Source organism: Fringilla coelebs, assembly GCF_963513975.1.
Source record: "Fringilla coelebs genome assembly, chromosome: 23".
Taxonomy (NCBI): Eukaryota; Metazoa; Chordata; class Aves; order Passeriformes; family Fringillidae; genus Fringilla; species Fringilla coelebs.
In genome coordinates, this window is record NC_140049.1 from 6323809 (window position 1) to 6350484 (window position 26676).

Sequence of the window (26676 nt, forward strand, 5' to 3'; positions counted from 1 at the left end):
CTGTGTTTTAAAGGTCTCATAGAAAGCCTGATTATTAAACCATACAGTGCTCTTAAAGCTTTTTTCCCCCAGTATTGATGGCAATGCAGCATCATGTTCAACATGCAATCACTGGATCTGAAAAATAACACCCTCAGACTGTGAAGAACATCTGACAAAAAATGCACAGCCTTCATATGGACAAGTCCTCACCAAAACCTTCCCATCCTTGGAGCCATGCAGGGATCTTCTCAGCAGGGCCACACTACAGGGAGGAGTCTGAAAGTGAGAGAGAAGCAGCTCAGGGTTGTAGTGAGGAAGATCAGAAATAGTCTGAAACTCTCCCTGGGAAGGGGAGCTGAAATATTACAGGGCCTAAGAGTCTGCAAGAGGATGACAGGGGTTTAACTGACCCATTTTGCCACTCCTGTAATACCAGCAACGTATTTTGCATTTAAAGAAAAATATTTGACTCCAAGTAAAGGATATTTCACTGGGTACAGTCACCAACAATATTTACCCCTAAGTATATCCAAGAGTCTATCCCCAGCCAATCCCACTGCCCTTCCACCCACGAGGATCCCATGCCTCTGACCATGTCCCTCTTTTTTTCCCTTTGTGTTGGCTTTGGCCAAACATCAGCTGTTCTCTCAATGCTCCCCTCACCTGGCACATTTGCCATGGTCTTTATTCTGCAGCTCCTGCACTCGAGAAAAGTCTAACCTTGATATTATCTTACCTAATGAAGATGGGATTGCTCCTTCTAAAAAATTTGCTCAAGCTCAGCCAAAGCCTCTGGGTCGTGTAGAAATCAAGTGGTATTTCCCATCTGCCTTTTTATCTCTGGTTCTGTTTGGTACTTCACAAGTACCATGATCAGGAATTCAGTTAAACAGCCCAAATGTACCATTGCTTTGTCAGCAGGTGGAGCTGGCCGGGGACCATTTCTGAGGCCCTGGGCAGCAGTGACACCCCTGGATCTGCCAGGGAAGCAGCACTGCAGAGTTACCTTTGATGGCAAGGAAGGCTTTGCTGAAGGCACGGCCCACTTCATTGCTGGCTTCCACCATGTACTCCCCCTCGTCCTGCTTGGTGACCCCCAGCACCACCAGGGAGCACACACCGAAGTCGTTGGTGCAGAAGTAGTTGGGATCTCTGGAAAGGTCTCTGCTGTCCTTGTACCATGTGATTTTTGGTGGGGGGTGGCCTCCAACAGCACAGCTCATGTGACACTCGCTGCCTGTCACCACCACGTGGCACTTCAGCGGCACCAGGAACCTCGGGGGCTGGTTCTGGTTAACTCCCCTGTATTTCTGTGCTTTCACTCGAAATTCAGCTGTGAAAAATAAAGCACCAAACACACACTAAGATACTGCTCCCAGCGCTGCAGGGTTTGCAGGGGTTTGTTTGTGCAGTGTCTGGAATTCTGCCAATTACCAGAGATCCCCTGTACCTATGGATTGTAACCTCTGCTGCTCCTCAGAATTACCCAACATTTAACTTCAAAGTCAGAAACTTTGGTTTCTACAATACTAAAGCCTTAGATTTTGCTGGGAATTCATTTTGGGGCAAATTGCATGTCATAATGGCTGGGATTGAAGGGTCTGTCTGCACAATGCCCCTGCAGAAAGGATAAACCTTCCCTGCCCAGCTGGAATTCCTCAGGGCATCTCTGTGCATTCCTGTTCTGGGCCACAGAATATTCCCAGGAGGAGAGATCCATTTGAGGCTGGGGTGTTAGAAGCAATGAAAGAAACAAAACACAACACAGAGAAATACTTGAAAATGTTTTACCCTTTTTTTTCCAGATCCTCCAGGGCTGCACAGTCTCTGATGGTTCACTGGCTCCCAGGTCATTTTTTGCCACAACCCTGAAGTAATAATCCCTGCCTGGGACCACCCTGGTGAAGGTGAACCTGTTGTTGTAGATCAGGTCCCCCAGCACATGCCACAGGCCCTTCTGGGATTCCCGTTTCAGGACAGTGTAATGCAGGTTCTTCTCCCACTGCTCAGAGGCTGAGGGCTCCCAGGTCACTGTCACTGTGTTGGGGACATTCTCCTCCAGCCGGATGGCTCCAGGGGGCTGAGGCACATCTGCCAGGGGAGGGCACACAATGTCACAGCTGTAGGGACATGGCACAGAACCCTAAAATCCTGGAGTCTGTTCCATGTCTGGGGCTCAGTGACCATGCTGGTATCTGGAAGGGACAAAATGCCATTCCTTCTCCAGGCACACAGCTGCATTTGATACGGACTGAGCTGCTGCTGCACAACATCTGCACTGGCTGAGAGGAGGAAGGTACAGCTGAGCTGCTTCTCCTCCTGGGGTCAGAGCTGGGAGAGCTGTGACCAATGTCCTACAGCCTGTGCTGACCTCCCTCATTCACTCTGGAAGGATAGTTTTAGTAAGTGGATTGCTCTGTCCTGCAAACAAATGAGATCATAAAGTGCCTAGACAATCTCATAGAGACAATCTCTGTACCCTGGTTCTCCCTTTGCCTGCATAGACAAACTGCAAGAGAGCTCACCCTGCCAAACTCAGTTTGTGGCCTTCTGCCTACTCACAGTAAATCATGGAATCCCAGACTGGTTTGGGTGGGAAGGGACTTAAAAGCCCATCCACTCCCACCTCCTGCCATGGGCAGGGACACCTTCCACTGTCCCAGGTTGCTCCAAGCCCTGCCCTACCTGGCCTTGATCACTTCCACAGATCCAGGGGCAGCCACAGCTTCTCTGGGCAACCTATACCACCCTCACAGGGAGGAGCTCCTTCCCCATATCCCATCTATCTCTGCCCTCTGGCAGTGAAAAGCCATTCCCCTTGTCCCGTCCCTCCAGGCTCTTGTCCCAGGTCCCTCTCCAGTTCCCTTGGAGCCCCTTTAGGCACTGGAAGGGGCTCTAAGATCTTCCCAGAGCCTTCTCTTCTCCAGGTGAACACCCCCAGCTCTCCTAGCCTGGCTCCAGAGCAAAGGGACTCCAGCCCTCTGAGCATCTCCATGGCCTTCCCTGGAATTGCTCCAGCAGCTCAGCATCCTTCTGTTGCTGGGAGCCCCGAGGGCTGGAGGCAGCTCTGCAGGTGGGGTGCCACCTGAGGGGGCAAGGGGCAGAATCCTCCCCTCCCCTGCTGCCCATGCTGGGAGATCAGCCCAGGGCACGTCCAGCTCTCACCCACCAGCAGCCCCAAGTCCTTCTCCAGGGCTGCTCTCAGTCCCTTCTCAGCCTGGACTGGCTGGGAGTTGCTGGTACATTTGCATGGATGGCAGTGAGTTACCTGTAATTTGAACCTGGAAGCTGAAGGTTTCCCTTTTGCCCAGCCCATCCCCAAGCTCCACAGTGTAGGTGCCGCTGTCCCCGAGCTCGGCTGCCCTGAGCAGCAGCCGGCTGCTTCCCTCCTCGGTGCTCACGGCAGCCCGGCTGGGAAGGGGGAGCCCGTCCTTTAGCCACGTCACCACCGGCTCAGGAGATCCCTGCAAAGAACAACGAATCACAGCCACTTGTTTCACCTCCAGACTGTGTCCTGTATCTTTAGTTTCATTATCTTACCCCAAATATGCACCTCCACAGCATAGTAATGTTTAGAAATGCAGATCCACGATGGATCTGAGAGCCCCGATCTGTTCTACAGTTTCTTTACAAATTGTTTTTCCTTTTTGTCCTTTAAGGATGTAATTGCAGTAGTATTCTTTTGAACTATGTCAAACAAGCTATGCCAGATCAAGGACAGAACTTCAGGAGACAGTATTTTCTGCTTTTAAAAAAAGATCTGTTGGTTTTGGAAGGAAAAAACATGCTCAAAGTATTTATTTCCATTGTGCCATCTCTTCTCCCAGAGATTAGGAGAAAGGCCAGCAAATACATACACTTCATCACCCTCCTCTGGTATCCCAGACTTCATAGGATCATGGAATTATTTATGTCTCTCCAAGAGGATTGAGTCCAACCCATGCCCCATCCCCACCTTAAAAGCCCTTTTACACTTTTTACACAAAAGGTGTTCCTTGGACACCTCCAGGGATGGGGACTCCAAACCTCCCTGGGCGGCCCCTTCCAAAGCCTGACCACACTTCCCATGAGGAGAAGCCTGTGTTGTTCCAAGCTCACTCGAAAGCACTGAGATTTCTCTCAGTGCCTGCCAGAGCTCAAGTGCTGCTGCTTGGTGAGACAAGCCCAGTGAAGGTGTTGCTGGAAATGGTGCCCCAAGGCCTTCTGAGGGAGTCACAGGGAAATCACTGATTTGGGAAGTCTGACAGAGCAGTACCAGATGATGATAACATTGATAAGGCTAGGTGGACAGCACTAAGCCTCATCTGCAGAGGTTAAGGAATGATCACAATGCCATATAACACCAATGCCAAGACTGACAGCTCGATTCTGGCTTGTGTTTTCCTCAGCCTGAAAGTCTACACAGCACAGGCAGGCCAAACTATTTGCCCAGTGACTTGTAAACAAAATTCCATGACATAAAAACAGTGGCTCAGTTTTCCTGTCTGCTATAAAACCAGGCAGGGAATTCCTTCAAAGCCCTGAATACCCACCTCAAAGGCAATCTTCACCCGGATGGGATCCCCTGCTTTTATAAGCAGGAAGCTTTTCACTGTGTCATCTATCAGGAACCTGGGAGAGACTGGAAGAGACAAAGATTACTCCCCAAAGGCGGATGTTGGTGCAGTCACTGATGACAATTACAGTTTTCCACCCCCTGGTGCCTCTCCCAGCTGAATTAGGCTGGTGAGGGACTCACAGTGGGAAAAATCTCCCTGGTTCAGTTCCAGATCGTACGCATCTCAAATTTCATTACTATTTATTTATCACCAAGACTAAACAAGGGAAAATTTTGTAAAAATACATTAAAAACAATCTCTGTTTTCATGTGATGTATCAGTCTCAGAGAAATTGGCTCTTTGCCACACTTTTTCCATCACAAGGATCATCTTTTATGTTTAAATGGTGTCTGGAAAAAGGAAATTCCAATGGACACTCATATATGCAGTACAGAGCACAGAATATCCACAGGAAAGCTGCCAGAGTTTATCTAAAATAGTATTTTTTAGTATTTAAAATATTTTCTTTTCTCTTTTCATCAATATACTACACCAATTAGTACTTATCTAAGCATCCCAAATACAGTAATAGCAAATTGTATTTAGTGTTTCCAGTGTAGAACTGAACACCTGCTTTAGATTGATTTATTTGATTTTATTTATTTTAGGTTTTTTATTGATAAATGAAGTCTCCAGGCATATGACAAAGTAGATATTTTCACTTAGGATCCAAGTTAAGGAAGATGAACCCCTCAGAGAATTATCTCTTACATCTGTAATTCTGCCATGCTCCCAAAGAGCTGGGAAAAAAAAACAGAGCTGCAGATTGTAAATAAAGATGAAAAAGTGAAAATTGTGAAAACTTTCAAACTAAACGATTAAAAAGTAAAATAAAGTATCCAAAAACATAATTTAAAAATGCGATTTAAGAGAATGAAATAAAATTTTTCATTTCAGAAGATTGTCTAAAAATTGAGTGGAAAGTCGGTTTTTCCCTTGGAAGAGTGCAAGCAGGGTTCTGTCTGGCGACTGTGGTGTGGCCTTGCACAGCGGGCAGAACATAAGTCCAAGGGGAAAATGGAGTTCTGAGAGTTGTTTTATCCAAAGCAGTCTCTAAATGAGCTGAGCACTGTGCACGGCATTTCTGATATCAGTTCATACCGAGACTGCCCTGTTGAGGTGAGCAGATAACCCCGAGGCGAGCAGGAGCAGCTGCCCTGCGCCAGGCTGGGCCTGGGGGCAGCTGCACCGGTGTGCCACAGCCCGGCCGCTCCTGCTCCCCTCCCGGAGAGAGCCCCGTTCCGGGACAGAGCCCTGAGGAGAGTGCCCCGGGGAGAGAGACCCCTGTTCCCGGGACAGAGCCCCGGAGAGAGAGAGCCCCGGGGAGAGAGAGCCCCGGGGAGAGAGAGCCCCATTCCCGGGAGAGAGCCCTGAGGAGAGTGCCCCGGGGAGAGAGAGCCCCATTCCCGGGACAGAGCCCCGGGGAGAAAGTGCCCCGTTCCCGGGACAGAGCCCCGGGGAGAGAGACCCCCGTTCCCGGGACAGAGCCCCGGGGAGATTGCCCCGTTCCCGGGACAGAGCGCCGGGCCCCTGACTCACCCAGGGCAGCAGCAGCTCCAGCACACGCCTCGAGCTCCGCAGCCTCCCCGGGGCCGCCGTCGCCGAGGGCCCTGACGCGCAGGAACAGCTTCTCCCGGGCCTGCAGGCCCTGCACCCTGCACGAGGTGCTCTCGGCAGGGAGGGTGAAGCACTTGGTCCAGCTGAGGCTGTTACAGGGCCTCATCTCCACCTCGTAGCCTTTCACATCATTCCCGTCTTGTACCTCAGGTTTGTTCCATGTCAAGGTGACGCTGGTGCTGTCACTGCTGCTCACTTTAAGGTCCCGCACTTGGCCTGGAGATTCTGAATGGAGAAATTGTATTTAAACTCTCTTTCTAAGATTTCTCTTCCCTCTTCAGTCACTGCCAGAGATTCCCCAACATTCTTGCAGTACACTTGATTTCCACCGTGTTGTCTTGCCCCACCTCATCCCAGTTCTTCAGAGCTGGATCTGGGTCCTTGCTCCTACCAGCCCTGCAGTAAATCCACATTCCAAAACATTCCGTGGCCCCTCCTGAGTGTTCCTCCACGCTGCACATTTCCCCACACTGGGATCTGCCAAATCTTGACTTGGACATCCTAGAGGAAATCCCTCCATTCCTTCTTCCAGCTGATTCTCAGCCATGAAACATTCCCCAATTACTGTTCCTTGTCTCCACACACTTTTACAGAGGATGTAGGAACATCTCTCCGCAAACACCCTGAAAGCAGAGCACAGGGCAGGGCAGGGCACTTACTGGTGGGGTCCCGGGCAAAGGCAGGCTCTGAGGGGTCACTGTGCTGTCCTGTGCCAGCAGCATTGACAGCTGCCACGCGGAACTCATACTGCACGCCCTTCTTGAGGCTGGTCACCTTCAGTTTCTTGTCTGGAGAGGAGAGGAGAGGAGAGGAGAGGAGAGGAGAGGAGAGGAGAGGAGAGGAGAGGAGAGGAGAGGAGAGGAGAGGAGAGGAGAGGAGAACTGTTCCCCATCGGGAAAGATGACACAACAAAGCTGTGCCTTACTTCAGGCAGAATTATGGACTGAAAAACTCACAGGAGCCATAAAAGCTGTCACTGATTCCCCTGCCATTTCCTAGCCAAGTGCATGTGATATTCTGGGATGTGTTCATTGTATTCCTTTCAAAATCAAACAGCCCTTGAAACACAGAATCCCAGAATCCCTTAGTTGGCAAAGACCTCCAAGGTCACTCATCAGCACCTTGATGTGAAAGGTATAAGATCCTAAGCAGCTCCTAAACCCAGCTGACATTTTGCCTTTTCAAATGCACCAGGCTGTTCCAGGAGTCAGAATACCCACCTTTGACAGGCCCGTTGGTGACTGGCAGCCAGGTCACAGTGCCCTTCTTGCGTTTCTGAATAATGTATCCCATAATTTGGGAAGTGCCGGTTTTACAAGGAGCTTTCCAGGATATGGTGATGGTGTCCCTGCTGGCACTGATGATCTCGGGGGGATCTGGGGCACCAGGGGAACCTACGAAGAGATGAAGGCTTTATTATTAGCAGGTATGTTTTTATTGCAAGATAAAATGGTGCTGTGTGTAGTTTCTTCTTCCAGATTCCCCCAGGTATTCCTATGGATGTGCTTTGAAAACCTGGCTGAGACCTGACGCTGTGGATCCTGTTCCCCACACAAACTGGATCCAGCAGGGACACTGTTCCTGAGTTTGGATTTCACAAAAGACCTGCTGTCATCAGGACTGACAATTCCTCTGCCAGTGGGGTATATCAGTGCTACATATGAACAGTCAGCATCATTTTTGCTTTCAACAACAGAAACTGGCAACAAAACGGATTTTCTTTGCTGAAGTGTTCAAGGTACAGAATCACGGGAATGAGAATGGAGAAAGAAGATAATTAGAACTGAAAATTGCTCTCTCTAGTACTGCATTTGTGCTCATGGAAAACCTGTTCTAGTATTTAAACTTCTTGAAGGACAAAACCAATATTCAGTTGTTTGGAGATTGGGGGAGTGGAGTGGTCATGCTGAGAAGGGCTGCACATATAAGTTCTTTTGCCTGTAGAGTTAAGAAAAGGCCTCACATGTTCCCTTTGCAGTCACACTGAGAAAAATTTCCTTTGATCTTGATGCGTTTTACATTTCCCCCATGAAACTTCCTTCCCAATCCAAAATGGAGCATGACCAAGGAATAATTACATCTCACTCAGCATCAGCAGAGCCTACAACAAACTGCTGCTCTTGCTGGGCAACCTCCACAGCTTTGTGTGAAGACTGAAGTTGAGATCTGTAGCAACATCCACAGTGCAGTGAGTTTCCTCTGATGTCAGCTTTGATAATGAATTTCCCAATTTGAATTATGAGAAGTTCTCCTCACCTTTACCAGCAGCTTTCACTTCCCCTGACTCCAGCGCATCGCTCACTCCCTCGGCATTCACAGCCCTCACCCTGAAGTAGTAGCTCATCTCTTCCTCCACTTTGCTTGTGGTGAAGCTGGTGCAGCTCCTGGGGGTTTCTCCCATAGTCTCCCAGTCATTCCTGCCCACCTGCTGCCTCTCCACAAGGTACCTTTGCACTGGTTTGCCCCCATCATCCTTTGGGGGCTTCCACTGGATCGTGATGTTGTTGGCGGAGCTTTCGACAATTTTGATGGGTCCTGCTGGAGGCTGTGGCTTGTCTGGAAAGATGAACAGAGACACAGCTGGCTCCAGACCCAGACCTGCTCCTGGGTTTGGAGCAGACACTGTCCCTTGCTCACCAGCTGGGAGACAGTTCCTGATGAAATGCAGGCACAGTTGTAGGATGAGAGCTGGGCATGTGAATTGCCTCTTCCAAACTTGCACTCTTCTAACTTTTGATGGAGAAGAGGGAAAGCCAGGCCCTTGCTCTCCCTGGGTCAATAAGTTCTCATAAGCATTGCACCAGTTCAGCTTGCTAATAAAGGCAAAACATCATTTCTGGTCTCCCAAAGGAGCCCAGACATTTATGGGACGGCTGAATTGGACCTTGATATCCTATTTCAGATTTGCATGTTGGTTACAGTCACATCTCCCACAGCGTCTGAACATTCAAAACTCAAACTAGGTTTGTTTTCCCTTGTACTAAAGGGTATGAAGCATGTTCAGCAATCTTTCCTTGTACCTTGATTTTGGGGCAATGTACAGAGTCTTGTTCCTCTCAAAATACCCAGTCACTCCAGATAAGGTTGTCGCCAGTGTCAATGGATTCCCTGCCTGACCTTTACAGTGAAAGCCACAGTGAATGTTATAGGATCTTACCTATCACCATGAGCTTTAAGTTGATCTCCAGGACACCACTGTCATTCTTGAGCCTGACTTTGTAATCCCCACAGTCCCTCCTGTCGCAGCTGGCGATGGACAGCGTGGTGCAGGTGTCTGTCTTGTCCACACGGATCCTGGCGTCATCCCCCAGCTCCATCCTGTCCTTCAGCCACGCCGCCCTGATGGGCCCCCGACCCTCGAACGGGATCCGCAGCTTCACCCCCTCCCCAGCCTTGGCCACTGTGGGGACACTGGTCAAGTTCTTGAGGAGAACTTTGTCCACCTGGGGAGGATCTAAGCAGGTGATACAAGGTCGTTAAAAACCACAATTCAAGGAGGATAAGGCTCACCTTGGAGGGAAGGGATCCCCTCATGGTGCTGCCAGCAATGCTTAGAAGCTCACAACCCTTGGGTCTGAACCTTTAGTTGTACTTTGCTACAGGATAATCATCACAAAATTTTGTGGTATCACCTTGTCCTTTTACTAGAGAAAATTTCTCCTAGGCAACACACTAAACATAAGAATGAAAAGTCTGGTAAAGGGTTTTGTGCACCCGAAAAATATTTGAGTCACTGGCAGAAGGGTCCCTAGTTAGATTTACAAATGCAAAATGAACCAACCTGTACAAAAACCATTTCCCATTTATCTTGTAATTCTTTACATCTTTATATCTTTATATCTTTATTTATTATCTCAATAACCAGTAACATGTCTCTGTGTAAATATGTTACATTTAAAGCCCATCTCATGCTGCCTTAGTGGTTTGACTAGACTCACCTTCAACAAAAATTGAAGCTTCAGTTTTTACATCTCCACCTTCAAACCTGTATTTCCCAGCATGAATATCTTCAGCCTTGTTGATGATCAGTTTGTGGACAAGACCTTTCTTTTCAAAGACGACTCCATCCATGCTTGTTAACTACAAAGTAAAAGACAGAGACCTATCCTATTTAAAAAAAAGGAAAAAATGCAATCCAAACTAAAACTGGACAGACTACAATTTAAAATGCAGTTGAAAAGACTTATGAATGTCATGCATTTTTAATGACAATATTCTGGTATTCTGTTGCCCAGAGAAGCTGTGGCTGCCCCATCCCTGGAAGTGTCCAAGGCCAGGTTGGATGGGGCTTGGGTCTAGTGGAAGGTATCTCTGCCCAGGGCAGGGGTGGGACTGGATGATCCGTAAGGTCCCTTCCAACCCAAACCACTCTGGGATTCTGGGAACCCTTCCAGGGTGCCACTCAGACTGCAGGTGACTGTCAGGGGGAAGGACACCTTGACACCACCCTTAGGAAGTAGAGCCAGAGAGCAGAGCAAGCTCAAGGAACCCACCTTGAGGCCATCCTTAAACCAGGTTCCTGTCACGTTGTCCTTGCTGACAGTGCAGGACAGCTCAGCTGGCTCCCCCTTCAGCACTCGCACGGTCGCCAGCTGCTTGTTGAGGTAACAGCGTGGGACTGAACAGCACAAAGGAAGGGAAAGGAGCTAAGTGTGTGCTACAGAGAGACACCTAGAGCTGAAAATGCATGTGCACGTGAGGTGAAAAGAGCTTTTTAAAACAAATGTCCTCTGGTTAGGAGAGGGTTTTGTGCCACCTCACTGTGGGCCAGCTGGGTACACTCAGTGCCTTGAGGACCATCCCATCATCAACTATATCCCAACATCCACCTCATGGGCAATGGATTCACCACAAATCACATTATGCAGCTGTGGATTTGCTACTTTATGTCTATGCTAATCATCTTGGCTCCCTCTACAGCCAGTGGAAAAAACAGGCTGCTCCAGGGTGTGGATATACTGCTTCATCCTCCTCTTCCTCTGCACTGACCACACATGGAGCTGCCCGACACATCCCCCTAAACAGCCCCAGGCACACTGTTCTCTACTCCTGTATTCCTCTTTCTCTTCCCAAGTTCTTCTCCATTACCATCATAATCTCCTCTATAACATATACCCCACTCCTTCCCCCTGCACCCCAATTTTGATGATTTTACTTCCTTGTTTATATTTATGGTTTAGCAATGATAATTCCGAACTTGTTAACCATCCCATTAGGTCAATATTCCCCTTTGATTATACACTTGAAATTTCTAATTCCTATAATTTTCACATCATCATCTTGTTGGTGGAGCCACAGGTCTTACTCAAATGGCTGCAAACACATTACTCCCCTCTTACTCTATGCAACACCTTATCATTCCTGAAGATACAAGAGAAAAGAGCTCTTTACATTATATAATCCCATATACGCAGGCACAGAATTGCTCCCAGAACTTGGAAAACACAGTTCTTTACAGTAGGTGTTTGAAAAATAAAGTGAAAGCTTCAGTTTTGAATTGCAACAGTATCAAAGAAACATGATGATATTCTTTGAAACTTTATGGGAACTGGTATGTTTGTGAACTGGTCTGTTCCATGATATGTGAAACACAAATTAAGAGATGAGACATGGTTTAGATCATTTAGACAAAGAAAATAATTTAGACCTTTAAGGCAGTTTGATCAGAGCACACTGTGTAAGATCAAACAGCCAGTCAGTGGGAGAATTAGGAACAGATCACGGGACAACCAAATTTCTATAGAGTTGTGTTTATCTAAACCATAACATCCAATTTCTTTGAAGGATTAGGAATGTGAGTATCAAAATGCAAAGACCAGGAGTCACCAGTTAACCACGTACCTTTGAGATCATCCAGGACACTCCGTTTCTTTTGTGCTGTGCTTTCGGTGTTGTTCAGGGAATCATTTGCTTTAAGATCCAGGTCAGGTTCCTGGTTTTTCTGGTTTGCTGAAGGAGGTCCACCAAAAGGACCTGACATCTGGCCATAACTCAGTGGACCTTGACCAAACCCACCTGAACTACTCCCATCAACAGATCTGTCACGGGATTTACTCCCCGCCTCTCCAAAGGCAGAATTTGTGTCATAAAGGGAGCCTAACTGTCTGAAATCTCTGCCCTCTCCCCTGGCTCCTCCTGGACCTGACAGGGACCCTCTGTCACCAGCTGAACCTTTGTTCCCTGGCCCTCTGACATCACTGGCAATGCCCTTTCCAGTTTCACCTCTCAAAGATCCGCCAACATGTGCGTCCAGCCCATATTCCCATCCTGGTCCACCAGCAGCTCCCACACCTCCTTTACCACGGACTGAATCCCATTCATCCCCTCCCAACCTCCCAACTCCACCTGCACCAGCTGTGGCTACAGCTGACCCTCTGTCCTCACCATAGGGAGACCCCGCACCCCACAGGGCAGAGCCTTCCCTGGAAAAACCCTCTCCTCCTGCTCCACCTACATATCCTGGAGCTCTGTTCAGTGCGGCATCCATGCCACGGCCGAATCCCATCGCTTCCTCACCTCCAAGAGGAAAATGAGCAGCTCCTGCCACAGCCCCAGCTGGGAGACCATCCTTCCCATAGGGACCCCCAACACCCCCTGCACCAGCCCCACCAGCACCTGCTCCAACTGGGAGACCATCCTTCCCATAGGGACCCCCAACACCCCCTGCACCAGCCCCACCAGCACCTGCTCCAACTGGGAGACCATCCTTTCCATAGGGACCCCCAACACCCCCTGCACCACCAACACCAGCACCTGCTCCAACTGGGAGACCATCCTTCCCATAGGGACCCCCAACACCAGCACCTGCTCCAGCTGGGAGACCATCCTTCCCATAGGGACCCCCAACACCCCCTGCACCCCCAACATCAGCACCTGCTCCAACTGGGAGACCATCCTTCCCATAGGGACCCCCAACACCAGCACCTGCTCCAACTGGGAGACCATCCTTTCCACAGGGACCCCCAACACCCCCTGCACCAGCCCCACCAGCACTTGCTCCAACTGGGAGACCATCCTTTCCATAGGGACCCCCAGCACCCCCTTCACCACCAATACCAGCACCTGCTCCAGCTGGGAGACCATCCTTCCCACAGGGACCCCCAACACCCCCTGCACCAGCCCCACCAGCACCTGCTCCAACTGGGAGACCATCCTTCCCATAAGGACCCCCAACACCAGCACCTGCTCCAGCTGGGAGACCATCCTTCCCATAGGGACCCCCAACACCAGCACCTGCTCCAACTGGGAGACCATCCTTCCCATAGGGACCCCCAACTCCCCCTGCACCACTAACACCAGCTCCAAGTGGCAGACCATCCTTTCCATAGGGACCCCCAACTCCCCCTGTACCACCAGCCCCACCAGCACCTGCTCCAACTGGGAGACCATCCTTTCCATAGGGAACCCCAATTCCCCTGGCACTTGCAGAACCAGCACCACCAACACCTGCTCCAAGTGGCTGACCATCTGGACCATACAAAGCTTCTCCAAGTCCTCCTGCACCAGCTCCATCAGCTCCAGCTGGGAGACCATCCTTTCCGTAGGGAGACCCAACTCCCCCTGCACCAGCTCCACCAGCACCTGCTCCAACTGGGAGACCATCCTTTCCATAGGAACCCCCAAATCCTCCTGCACCACTAACACCAGCACCTGCTCCAACTGGGAGACCATCCTTCCCATAAAGAGCTCCAGGTCCCCCTGCACCAACACCACCAAAACCAGCTCCAACTGGGAGACCATCCTTCCCATAAAGAGCTCCAGGTCCCCCTGCACCAACACCACCAAAACCAGCTCCAACTGGGAGACCATCCTTTCCATAGAGACCCCCAACTCCCCCTGTACCACCAGCCCCACCAGCACCTGCTCCAACTGGGAGACCATCCTTCCCATAGGGAACCCCAATTCCCCTGGCACTTGCAGAACCAGCACCACCAACACCTGCTCCAAGTGGCCGACCATCTGGACCATACAAAGCCTCTCCTGCACCAGCTCCATCAGCTCCAGCTGGGAGACCATCCTTTCCATAGGGACCTCCAAATCCCCCTGCACCAACGCCACCAAAACCAGCTCCAGCTGGGAGACCATCCTTTCCATATGGAGAAACAAGTCCCCCTGTCCCACCAGATCCACCAACACCAGCTCCAACCGGGAGACCATCCTTTCCATAGGGAATTCCAAATCCCCCTGCACCAGCACCACCAACACCTGCTCCAAGTGGCTGACCATCTGGACCATACAAAGCCTCTCCAAGTCCTCCTACACCAGCTCCAACAGCTCCAGCTGGGAGACCATCCTTCCCATAGGGAGATCCAAATCCCCCTGCACCAGCACCAGCACCACCACCAGCACCAACACCTGCTCCAAGTGGCCGACCATCATACAAAGCCTCCCCAAATCCTCCTGCACCACCAGCACCTGCTCCAGCTGGGAGACCATCCTTCCCATAGGGAGTTCCAAATCCCCCTCCACCAGCTACACCAACCCCACCAGCAGCTGCTCCAGCTGGGAGACCATCCTTCCCATAGGGAGTTCCAAATCCCCCTCCACCAGCTACACCAACCCCACCAACACCTGCTCCAACTGGGAGACCATCCTTTCCATAGGGAACTCCAAATCCCCCTGCACCAGCACCAGCACCTGCTCCAAGTGGCCGACCATCTGGACCATACAAAGCCTCTCCAAATCCTCCTGCACCAGCACCACCAGCCCCAGCTGGGAGACCATCCTTCCCATAGGGAACTCCAAGTCCCCCTGCACTACCAGCCCCACCAGCACCTGCTCCAATTGGAAGACCATCTTTCCCATAGGGAGCTCCAAGTCCCCCTGCACCAACACTACCAAAACCAGCCCCAACTGGGAGACCATCCTTTCCGTAGGGAGACCCAAATCCCCCTGCACCAGCTCCACCAGCACCTGCTCCCAGTGCCTGACCATCTGGACCATACAAACCCTCCATTGCTCCTGTGGAATGGCCACCTCTACCAGGTGTAGCCCCATCTCCACCTGGAAGGCCTCCTTGACCATACAATGAGCCAGATCTCCCTGTCTGCCCTAACTGACCACTGGCATGAGGTGTCAGGCCATCCTTGCCATAGGGAGTCCCTGTTTGTCCCTCTCTGTTTATACCTGCTCCGTTCATATCACCCACAGTGGCATACCCATCCTTGCCAAGGTGGGACCTCATTCCACCTGCCATTCCAGCACCTGCAGCATTTCCCCCAGCTCCAGTTCCTGGACCAGTCCTGCTGAACAGACCACCCACACTGGCTCCCACTCCAGCTGAATCAGGATCAAGCCCATCTGGCACAGAACTTCCACCACCCAACCTCTCCAAACCAGCTCTGTAACTGGCATCACCTAAATTCCCATCCTTGTCATGCTGAGAGCCCAAACCTTCTCCATCATCCATGTCAATGTCACCAGCAGGCAGCAAACCTTCACCTTTGCCATGCACAGAATTCCATTCACCTGCCCCTCCTCCTGCACCACCAGGACCTGCTCTGCCTGACACAGAGTCCATGCCATGGACAGCTCTTAACCCACTTTTGTCCCCTAAGCCTTTTAGTCCAAAGATGCTGCCATCATTGGCTGCTGAGTCTCCATCTAGACCTGCTCCAGAAAACTGCCCAGACCCCATCTCTCCATTCATGTGGGTTTTGCGTAGCCCTTCTTTTCCCAAAAAAATTTGGCTTCCATCACCAGAATCAATGGAGTGTCCTTGGCCCCTGCCTTGACTGCTGCCTTGACCTGTTCTGTACCAGCCACTTTTCTCCCCACCAGAGGATGTGGAAAAGGAAGGACGATCTTCAGCAGCAGCAGCTTGCTCTTGGCGCCGAAGCTTCCTTGCCCTTTCATTGTCTGCCATTGTTTCTTTCAGCCACTCAGATGTCTCCCTTGCAATCTTTTCTCCTTCATCCTGTCCCCTCTTTCCTTTGGCATCTGAAGTTGCATTTTATCATGGTAGCAGATTTACAATATACAGAAAAAGAGGGGAACAAAATAACAGAAAATCAATAGGACATGCACTGCATCAACAACCAAAGAAAATGTGCTAGCACTTTTTGAATTTCATTTTAGGACACACACACAGAGTACATTTAAATAAATTTAAAATAATTTTAAATCCTGATTTTTTCAATGCCACATTCAGACAATGAAATGTTAGTTAAAGACAATTATTTTTAGTTAAAATACATTGTTTTTTATGGAAACATGCTCATTATAACAGACAAACCAACCAAAAATAACAGAAAAAGAAACTTCCAGCATGGCAGGTCTGATTTAAAGGGGCTGAGATTGTATGTGGGATTCATTAATTCCATCTGCCTTCACCCTCCAGCTATGGAGGAGTTACAGAATATTCCATGCACAGAGGAGCCATCAATTCCTACCCTGGAACTGAGATTTCACTGCTCTGGAGGCAGCTTGCACATCTGGATAATGGCTGGTTTAGAGATGCCCAACCTGAGGACTAAAACTTTCAGATCTGTGAATAGCTTTGGATTAATCTGAAATTCAGGCTGTTCTGAGAGCAGGTCACTCACTGCTTTGGTTTCCAGGTCAGATATAATTTATCACAGCTCACAACTCACTGAAATCCACAGGAAGTTTCTTCATTTCAGAAACCTACATTGCTTTGGAGAGGTCTTTGTGAGAGAGACCCCTCCTGCTGCTGCAGGAGGATCCCAAAGGAAAGCAGAGTCAAAGGGATCCAAAGGAACCACCTTTCATAAGCAAACAAATATAAGCCAGGTGACTGTCAATGTGCCTGCACTGTGTTCCCACCTTCCCAGCTTCCTCTGAGCTCCTTCCAGCATGTTTAACTCTAATTGGGAATGAAAAATATTATCTAGCAAGAAGAATGGCATTGATAGTGTAGAACTGAGAGTATCAAAAGCTCCCTGAGCCCCTGCCTGCAGCCCTGTGATCACTGGGACAGCTTCCTCAAAAACATAAAAACATGTGGGGGGATAGGGAGCATTCTTCCAATAACTGATGGAGAATGTGCTACTTCATCATAGCTGTAGAGCAAACATGCCAATAGGATTTGTCAGGACTAATTAAAAGGGGAAAAGTTGATCTCATTTGAAGAGGAAAGAGGGTCTAACCAGCCATTCATTTTTCCAAACAGGATTTAGAATCATGGAATCACAAAATGGTTTGGATGAGAAGGGACCTTAAGACTCATCTCATTCTACCCCCTGCCATGGGCAGGGTTACCTTCCACTAGCCCAGGGTGCTCCAAGCCCTGTCCAACCTGGCCTCAGACACTTCCAGGGATGGAGCAGCCACAACCTCTCCGGCAGCCTGTGCCAGGGCCTCCTCACCCTCACAGCCAAGAATTTCTTCTCAATATCCCATCTAACCCTGCTCTCTGGCAGTGGGAAGCCATTCCCCCTTGTCCTGTCCCTCCATCCCTTTTCCAAAGTCCCTCTGCAGTTCTCCTGGATCCCCTTTAGGCCCTGGAAAGGGCTCCAAGGTCTCTCTGGACTCTCATCTTCTCCACACTGAACACCCCCAGTTTTCTCAGCCACAATTTTGGAATTAGAGGCTCAGCAATTCATTTCCTATCAGAGCAACATCTCCCTGAGCCATCAGGCAGTGAGAAGAATGCTTTGTGCCAACACACCATGGGAACAACCCGCCGCCAACCACTCACACTCTACAAGGAGCCAGGCGCTGGAGGAGCCCTGTCCCGCGTCGAGCGTGTACAGTCCGCTGTCCGAGGGCCCCACGTTCCTGACAATCAGCTTGTGGGTCAGGCCATCAGGTGTCACAGAGATCTGGTGCTTGTCACTGGCCTGGAGAGGGTGACTTTTGTGCAGCCACAGGGGCTGGTGGCAGGGCGTGCACAGCACACACTGGAACTCGGCGTCCCCGGCCTCGGCACAGCGCACGTCGGAGAGCGGCTGCCGGAACCGCACCGGGATGGCTGCGGGGGAAACCGAGAGCTGTGGGAAGGAAACAGCTGCTTCTGCACTCCAAGGAAAACTGTTACAGCTGAAGGAGGAAAGAACGGGAAGTTGTGATGCATCTGAGCATCAGGTTACTGAGAAAAAGGAAAAACTCGGATGTGCTTCTGTGCCCAATTCTGCAGAAAAGCAGAAAAGTAGATTTTTGCCTTTATTATCTTCTGTGACATTTGTACCTCATAGCACTGATGTGTTTCCAGTCTGTAGTCACTGATGTGTTCCTGCAGTACCATACTTGCATTGAGTTTGTTGTTAGTATTCTGAGCTGTAATATGGGGTACTTAAGGAGTGTGCTCAGTGTCACCCACAGCCAGACTGGTACTCGAGGTTTGGCCTGCTCCCTGGGACTGCAAATGCAGCACCTAAAGCATTTCATCACCCTCCTGCTCCTTTTGCACCTGTGCCGGACAAGGAGCCCTTACTGGGCAGCAGAAGACCGATCCTCTGTGGTGGTCAGGAGTTACTGAGCTTTGCACTTGCTCCTAGACACAACTTTCCAGAAAATAAAAAGAACTTTTGTCACAGCTGCACACCACATCCATCAAACTGAATTCCTTACCTTGCGCATCCAGTTCGGTTGAGAAGACAGGGACGTCCTCCACCCTGACCTGGTACAGCCCCGCGTCCTCGGGCTGCACGTCGTTGACAGTGAAGTAGTACCTCCTGCCGACCCTCCGCAGGCAGTGCTTCCTGTACTCGTCCCCTGTCCCGTACCGGAGCCGCTCGCCGTCCTGCCAGGGGAGAGAAAGGGAGGGGAGGAGTGTCCTCACCAAGGCTCAGCCAGTGCCAGGCATTTCAAACACATCAGGACAGGTTGGTGCTACAATCTCCTTGTTGATATAAATGAGTAACCTCACAGTGCCCGGGGCTCTTGGCAGTACACAGGCACTGTCTGGGCAGTGAATCCTGCACAGAGCAGGGCACCAGCCTCTGAAAATCAGCAAAACAGCAGCTCGTGGTGACCCACAGCTTAATTAATACACAGTTCTTGCAGCTACAAAGACAAAGCACTTTCTTTTCTAGACATCCTCATAACTGGATGAGCAGGAGAGTTCACCACTTTCTGTAGCACACTTGGGTTGCATTGTCCAAATTGTGGCTTATTGACTTCATGTCATATATTTGTTCCAGCAGATTCATGGTTAGTCTGTCCTCCCCTTCAGGGCATTCTGATTTGCTCTGGATTAAAGCCTCTAACCACAATTTGACTAAAAATTTTCTTTCAGAAAAACACACCCAGCACTGAGCACCTGCAGATTCCATCTGTGGGACTATGAATCTAGAGGCAATGTTTTACATCTCTGAGATCTTCTTTCACAGAGGGAGTTATAGTGCAATAACACACTTGAGAAAGTGAGTAAAATTTATACGAAACTGCAGAATTTCTGCATCCTGAAAGACACTGTTGGGGTGATGGTCTTAAACTGAAGGAGGATCAGGTTAGATATAAGTAGCTTTTCCCATGAGGGTGGGGAGGCCCTGGCCCAGGATGCCCAGAGAAGCTGTGGCTGCTCCATCCCTGGAAGTGTCCAAGGCCAGGTTGGACAGGGCTTGGAGCACCCTGGGCTAGTGGAAGGTGACCCTGCCCATGGCAGGGATGGAATGTTTTAAGGTCCCTTGACCTTTAAAAGGTCCCTTCCAACTCAACTGTTCTATGAATTTCCTGAAGACACAAGGATGTCAGTAACTGACTTCATGCTCTGTACTTGGATCTACAAATCCACAGGCATGTCCACCACCAAAGGTCACCCCACACACACACTGCTCCCTAACCAAGTGGGAATCTGCAAAAGACAGACAACCTTAAGGCATTTATTTGCTCTCAGCCACTCCTAGCAGATGAAGCCTTTTCTGTAGAACACTTGAGGAACTGCTCTGAGCTGCTGCTGCCCAACTCATCCCCCTCACCTTGAGCAGGTAAACGTTGCTGTTGCTGTTTTTCAGCTCCATCTCCAGGCTGAATGTAGCATTACCCTCCTTGTTGACTTTGATGTGTTCAAAGTTTTTGAGACCGTGAATTAACTGCAAAGAAATGTTGTAGAACGTAGTGAATGATAAAGCTGCCATGACAAAAGTTCTTAAGCTGTTGAATTAATGTGAAATCTACTTTAAAGAGCTACTCTGACATTATGTAGTAGAAGTATCTGTAAGACACAGTTCTGGTATAGTGAATTGCAGTGTCTGTAAGTTGCCACAGTTTCCTCCTGTACATAAATTATTTTTTATGTGTTGCCTCCTGGTCACTTCCACACTGCCCATCCAGGCCTCTACATGCCCCTGTATTTAAAGGCCAATTTTCACTCTTGGACATTTAATTTTTAATTTGGGGTCCAAATTCTTATCAGAGACAACTGAATACCCCTGTGGTCAGTATCTCCTAAAATCTGTGAACTGAGCTTCAAAACATTCATTTTTGCCTGCATGAGTAAAGAACTGGAACTTCTTTAAAATATTGTCATAAGTCACAGTTATACAACAAAATTTTCATCTCCAAAGCAATCTAGGAAGATATAGCCTGTTTTCAGAAGCTGCAATTTGTTAAAAATGAGTGGTTGCAGTTTATTTACCTTGTCTTGTTCACTCTCTGTTTCCTTCCTCATCTCCTGCAGCTTCCTCAGCATCCCACGGAAGTCAGCAATTCCATATTTCATACAGATTTTCTCATAATCTCTCCTATCTGCATGCAGCAGGAGCTGCCACACAGCTTCTTTGTCCAGGGGCTTTGGTTTTGGTGCTGCAGCCCTGCAAATCAGGGGAGAACCATTCAGACATTTTCATGGACAACAAGATGTCCTGCTTTTCTCTCCCTAACTCTCTTTCATCTCTCTTTGTCATTCCTGTAGTTCACTTGGCCCTGTAGGTGCAGGCAGGAAAGACTGGGACTCTTCCAGAGCAGGTTTCCTGCATCTGTACTACAAATTAAATGGTGCCAGGGAACAGCTTCCACCCTGCTGAATTATCACCAGAGGGTCTGGCACAGTTTGGCCCAGGCCAGGTAACTGCCTTGCACAGCTCAGGTTCTGCACAGAGATCATTATCAGCACAGAGAACATTATCTAAGGACTCCAGGCAGTCCTTAGAGCTTCCCACCTGGGAAGGGAAGGATTCTGCCCTGTGCACCTGGCAGTGCAGCTGGGCTGGCAGCCAGAGCCATCAGTGCATGAAGAGTTGTCCTTTGGACAGGAGCTACTCGTGAGCTAAACACAGGGAAGCAGAGAAACACAGCTTCCCTTCAGAGCCTCATGGTGCAGAGGAAAGACCCCTCAAAATGAGGCTGGAATCTTGTGTTTATCTCAGTCCAGCTGGCAGTGCCAAGCTCTTCTGGCCTGTCTCTCCACAGGGAGTCTCACAACTTTGGACACAAGAAGTGTTGCCCTGAAGGTCTCTGGAGCTGTCCCCTAACACCAAGAAACATCCAGAAGTGGGAGCATTGCCCTCACTCCAGAGCCTTACCTCTTCCTCAGCATCTTCCTGGAGTCCAGGAGTGTCTTCTTGAGCTCTGTTACAAGAGTGGGGGAAGCAACTAACAGTCACATACCCAGCACTGTGAAATACATCTCCCAAAAGAAGATAATGCAAAATAGCCACTGACAACAGGTCTTTGTGCTAAGGTCTCTTCCTCTGGTGTTTTTTTCATATTTTGCAAAAAAACTGTCATGACACTTAGCCAGTTCTCACTGCCATGCTAATCCTTTGAGTGCCAGTGAAGTTCATCTCTCCCTAAAGGGCTTCCCTCTAGAGATCCACTATTTTCAGCCATGTTAACAAGTTTGATCCAGATGTGTTTAACATCCCCAGATCCCTTTTTCCTTTCCTAATGATTCCACAATCACTAATTAGAACAGCCCAAAACTGTGTCTAAAATCATCACTTTAGCAAAAGGTAAAGAGCAAGCAGACAGAGATGACAGAACATTAGCAGCTCATTAATCCTTCTCTACTCCACTCTTACTCCAGTCTTTACAAGTTTGGGGTAGCAATAGTGTGGCAGAGAGAGTATTTTTCTCTTTGCTCCCCCCCCACCTCCCCCCCCATATAATACACATATAGATCTTTAACTTACCATCAGCAGCATGAACAGGAACATATTTTGCCTTCCTCTTAAAGCCAACTGATCATTTATAAGAGAAAACAGAAGGAAAACAAGCCATAGGATGAACAAGGTTAAATTAACAGCAGTGAACCAATGAGCCATGAAACCACTGTGTCTGTTACCAGTGCAAGAGGGAATCCCAGTTTGGATTTCTTTGTCAATCTGCCATTTGCTCCCAGTACACTCCATCTATAAAGGTGATATTTGTATTGCCATTGACTCTGTGCTTGCTGGAGACTCCACACAGAGGAGGAGAGCATTTTTGCCCTACCAATTTTATGGTCTAAGCAACGGGAGGAAATCTCAACATCTTGTTTTAGAGGTGGGAAGCCAAGGTGGAAATGGCAACTGTAGATAGGTGCCTTCGAAACTTACTTGTAAAGCACAGAGGTGACATGGACACTTCAGATATAATCCATCTTCTGCTCAAGTGGATTCCAAGAAGATCAGTTATATCTGACCCACCAAGTGCCCATTTCTCTGCACTGACTGTGACAGAAGCAGGAACGAGGTGCAGAGACAGCTGCAGAGGCATGGATCCCTCCCAAAGGGCTGATTCATTCAACACCATAAAGAAAGGATTGGGGCAGTTCAGCAGTAAATCCAGGGTGTCTGATTGTGTACCAGTGCAGCGAGCACAATTCCATTTTCTTCCCCCTTGCCTTAAAACTCACAGTGTGAGGGAGCCACCAAAAGACCTCTGGTCTTCAATGAGGGGAATACCAAACTTTCACACCAAGAATACCCAGACAAAGTCCTGGACATCAGCCCAGGGATCAGCATAGCCACTGCCTGGGACCATGGGGGCTGTGGAGCCCAGAGCTGCCAGTCCTACCTTGGAGGATCCTGAGGCCAGCAGAGCACGAGGCCTCTCCGTAGGCATTGACAGCACAGCAGCGATACAAATCACTGTCATCCAGAACCAGGCTCTTGATCTTCAAAGGGAGAGCACAGAAACTGCTCACAGAAAGGGCTGGGGTTCAGTTCACCTTCAGCTTCTCATAAAGCAACTACTCAGTGGCACCTCAGAGGCTTATTCTGTTCCCAGAAGGGCTCTAAAAAGCTTTGTTTGCTTATCTTTGTATTATCTCAGAGCTGGGGAATATCCTGAGTTTGAAGGGACCAACAGGATTGTCCAGTCCAGCTCCTGGATAGGACGCTCCCAACACTCCCACCCTGGGCATCCCTGGGAGCATTGTCCAGACACTCCTGGAGCTCTGGCAGCCTCGGGGCTGTGCCCATTCCCTGGGGAGCCTGGGCAGTGCCAGCACCCTCTGGGGAAGAACCTTTCCTGAGATCCAGCCTGACCCTGCCCTGGCACAGCCCCAGCCCTTCCCTGGGGTCCTGTCACTGCTCACAGGGAGCAGAGATTGGAGCTGCCCCTCTGCTTCCCCTCATCCCACTGCAGGTTTTTCTTGTCCATTTCTCTCAGTTCCACAAGTCCTTTCTGAAATATTTGATCTTTACCTGCAGAATGAATTCATTTGTAGCACTATTGAAGGACATTTCATATTTGGCAGGATCATCCATTCCTTTCCGTGTTCGTGACCATTTCACCTCAGGAGCTGGGACACCTTTGACCACAGCTCTGAAAATGGCATCTTTACCTTTTAAAAGAGAACAGGATTTAGTTATTTAACACAGGCTTGAACATGAGAACTCTCAGGCCTGGCCCCTTTTCCCATCAATAGTGATCCCCAGAGTGATTAATTTCTGTTATTTTATGAAGAAACATTCTTCAAAAATAACATCTTCTTTTGCACATCAGTAATTCAGGTTTTGTGTGTATTCAATCATAAAAGGCCTTTAAAATGTGGCATTACCCTGCCAGACATGGCTGCTGACATCTCTGACATCACTGAAATCACAAGCCTGACAGCAACTTCAACCCAGACTTGCTTTTTACCCATGAAATGTCCAGATCCCTTCTCATCACACACATTCTCTATCAAATCCCATTTTTCCAGTCTTTAACTGGCACCACCTTCCACTCCAAACCCACCAGGCACTGCTGTTTGAAGAGACAAGGAAGGGAGAAGAGAAGGGGGTTCTTCTCCTTCATCCCTGCTCCCCAGGAGCCTGAGTACCCAGCAGCTCCCCACAGAAACCTCCAACAGCTTTCCCACTGCCCAGTACAAACCTCTTCTCCAACAGGCTCCAAAACCATAGGGAACACTGGGAAACAAGTCAGAGAAGTGACTTGTGGGGGTGAGTGGGAATAGAAATGGAGGTGAGCTATCCATGGAAACACCTCAGAGTAGAAATTATCACTGTCTCTTATTTTTTAATACTCTTGGTCTTCAGGCGACCAACACTTTTAAATATTCTCCCTGGAAAGTCTGGCAATATTTCTCACACCTTTCTGCAGTCACCACCACCAAACTTATTTGATGGAACAAGTTCTTGCCAACAGATCCTTGTCAGAAGACCTTTTCCAGCCTTTGAGATTGAGTACTATCTCTTATTGAAGTCTGATTGCAGTTTGTTATCTCTGTATTACATTTTAGCCACTTTGGCTGCACTTTCCCAGGCTTGCCATCTGTCACAGACCACCCAGCCAGAAGAATCAGCTCAGCCATGCACTGAACACAGTGGGGTGATGATGACAGAATTAAAGGCCCTCGTGGTGCCTCTACACAGACACAGAATTACAGTGACCAACCTGAATGCACAAAGAACCTGCTGAAAATGAAAATTGGAAAATTTACACAGGCAAAAACAGCCAGCAGCCTTGAGTGGTGCCTGAAACGTGCAGGTGGAGGAGGAGGAAGAGGGACAGGTTCCACTAGAGGCCACTGTGTTCCTTCAGTGGCTCCTGGAAATCCACAGGTGAGTGTGGAACACCAAAATCCAAGCTGCTGGTTCAGTCCTGGCAGGGAAGAGGACCTACACGATGTTCTCAGGCCACTCCACACCAACAAAAAGAATAAAACAAAAGAAGTCTCTGCAGGTGCAGAGAAACCTCTGGGTGGCTCTTCACTGATTCCAGTTCTTGCTTCATCAGCTGCCTGCTCTGTGCTCTGTGCAAGATCCTCCTGTTCCTTACAGAATCATCACAGAACCATGGAATGGCCTGGGTAGGAGGGACCTCAAAGCCCATCTCACTCCACCCTCTGCCATGGGCAGGGACACCTTCCCCTGTCCCAGGTTGCTCCAAGCCCCGTCCAGCCTGGCCTTGGACACTTCCAGGGATCCAGAGGCAGCCACAGCTGCTCTGGGCACCCTGTGCCAGGGCCTGTCCATCCTCACGGCCAAGAATTGCTTCCCAAAGTCCCACCTAACCCTGCCCTCTTGCAGTGGGAAGCCATTCCCCTTGTCCTGTCCCTCCAGGCCCTTGTCCATCTCTCCTGGAGCCCTTTTAGGCACTGGAAGACAGCTATAGCCTAAACAGCACCTCCAGTCAGCACATCCTACTTCAAAAGCAGCTGATTTTAGTGCTGAGCACAAGTTCATTCAACAGGAAAACAAAAAAACCAACAGCATTTTCAATGTGCTTAATCTTCTGCTGCAAAATCCTTACTGTGAGAGCCTCCTGCAGAATTCCCTGGGTTTGCTGTACACATAAGAGCCAGATGTTGGTCTTGCATACACATAGTGACAACTTAGGAGACCTTTGTGAGTACTGATGTAATTGTCCTCAGTGTAACAAAGACTTTGGCCACACAACACTTTTTTTTTGTGGTCGTGTCTAATCACTTTAGAAACTCACTTGATTTAATCATGATATTTTTTTTTCATGTGGGTGGGACATGGAGTCAAACCTCCAGATCTGTGGCTCTGCCTGTTTATCAAGTCTCACCTTCCTGCAGTGTCAGAGTGAGTGGCTTCTTCTCAAAATCAGGTGTACTGCATCCTTGTGGAACATCATTCACAAACTGAGTGACAACGACTCCTGGGATAGAAGATTTCTTGAAGATTTTTACTAGAAAATCGAGAAAAAATACATTCAGTTTACATGTCTGTCTTTCAGAAAGAATCTCTCAATCTGCATTGCCTCCTGCAGAGCAATAACTGCTCCTGCTCAGCTCCTCTTGGACCACAAAGGTCCCACCCATTCCAGTGCCACAGGCTGTAAATGTGTCCCAAGGCTTGGGGATTAAGATCTGGGTGGCTTTGGTCAAGCCACCTTTTGGTTGTGGTGGCTTTGGCAAAGTTGTGTCCACGTAGGAAATTCTGCAAAGTCCTAATCCAGGACCACCTCAGCTCACAGCTCCAGCCATGGTTTGGACGGGGAGAGCTTTGCATCAGTTCTTGTCCCAAATACAAAATCTGCCATGAGAAAAGCCCCACTGCCAAGTCAGAGCCTGGTGGGTCAGTCCCTGCCATCTCCAAGCTAGAGAGGCAAGCTGGGGTTGTTCCCAGGGAATATTCCCCAGAGCTGTGTCTGTTCTCTCACCTGTCTGATGGCTGCTCAT

General features: G+C 49.2%; 1 protein-coding gene across 1 annotated transcript; it reads right to left on the reverse strand.

The window, feature by feature from the left end:
• Nucleotides 1-354: 354 nt before the first annotated feature.
• Nucleotides 355-26676, reverse strand: IGFN1 (immunoglobulin like and fibronectin type III domain containing 1; the record flags this gene model as incomplete). The annotated part of the gene is made up of 27 exons (XM_084220586.1): nucleotides 355-362; nucleotides 989-1315; nucleotides 1774-2073; nucleotides 3251-3446; nucleotides 4515-4603; nucleotides 6120-6422; nucleotides 6857-6985; nucleotides 7418-7591; nucleotides 8454-8753; nucleotides 9355-9651; nucleotides 10136-10277; nucleotides 10691-10815; nucleotides 12039-12881; nucleotides 13701-13938; nucleotides 14040-14423; nucleotides 14551-14747; nucleotides 14958-16136; nucleotides 17857-18129; nucleotides 18729-18900; nucleotides 20078-20191; nucleotides 20737-20911; nucleotides 21623-21668; nucleotides 22232-22279; nucleotides 23097-23196; nucleotides 23729-23868; nucleotides 26061-26183; nucleotides 26658-26676. 27 exons carry the CDS (start codon nucleotides 26674-26676, stop codon nucleotides 355-357), a joined length of 6441 nt encoding a protein of 2146 aa, XP_084076712.1.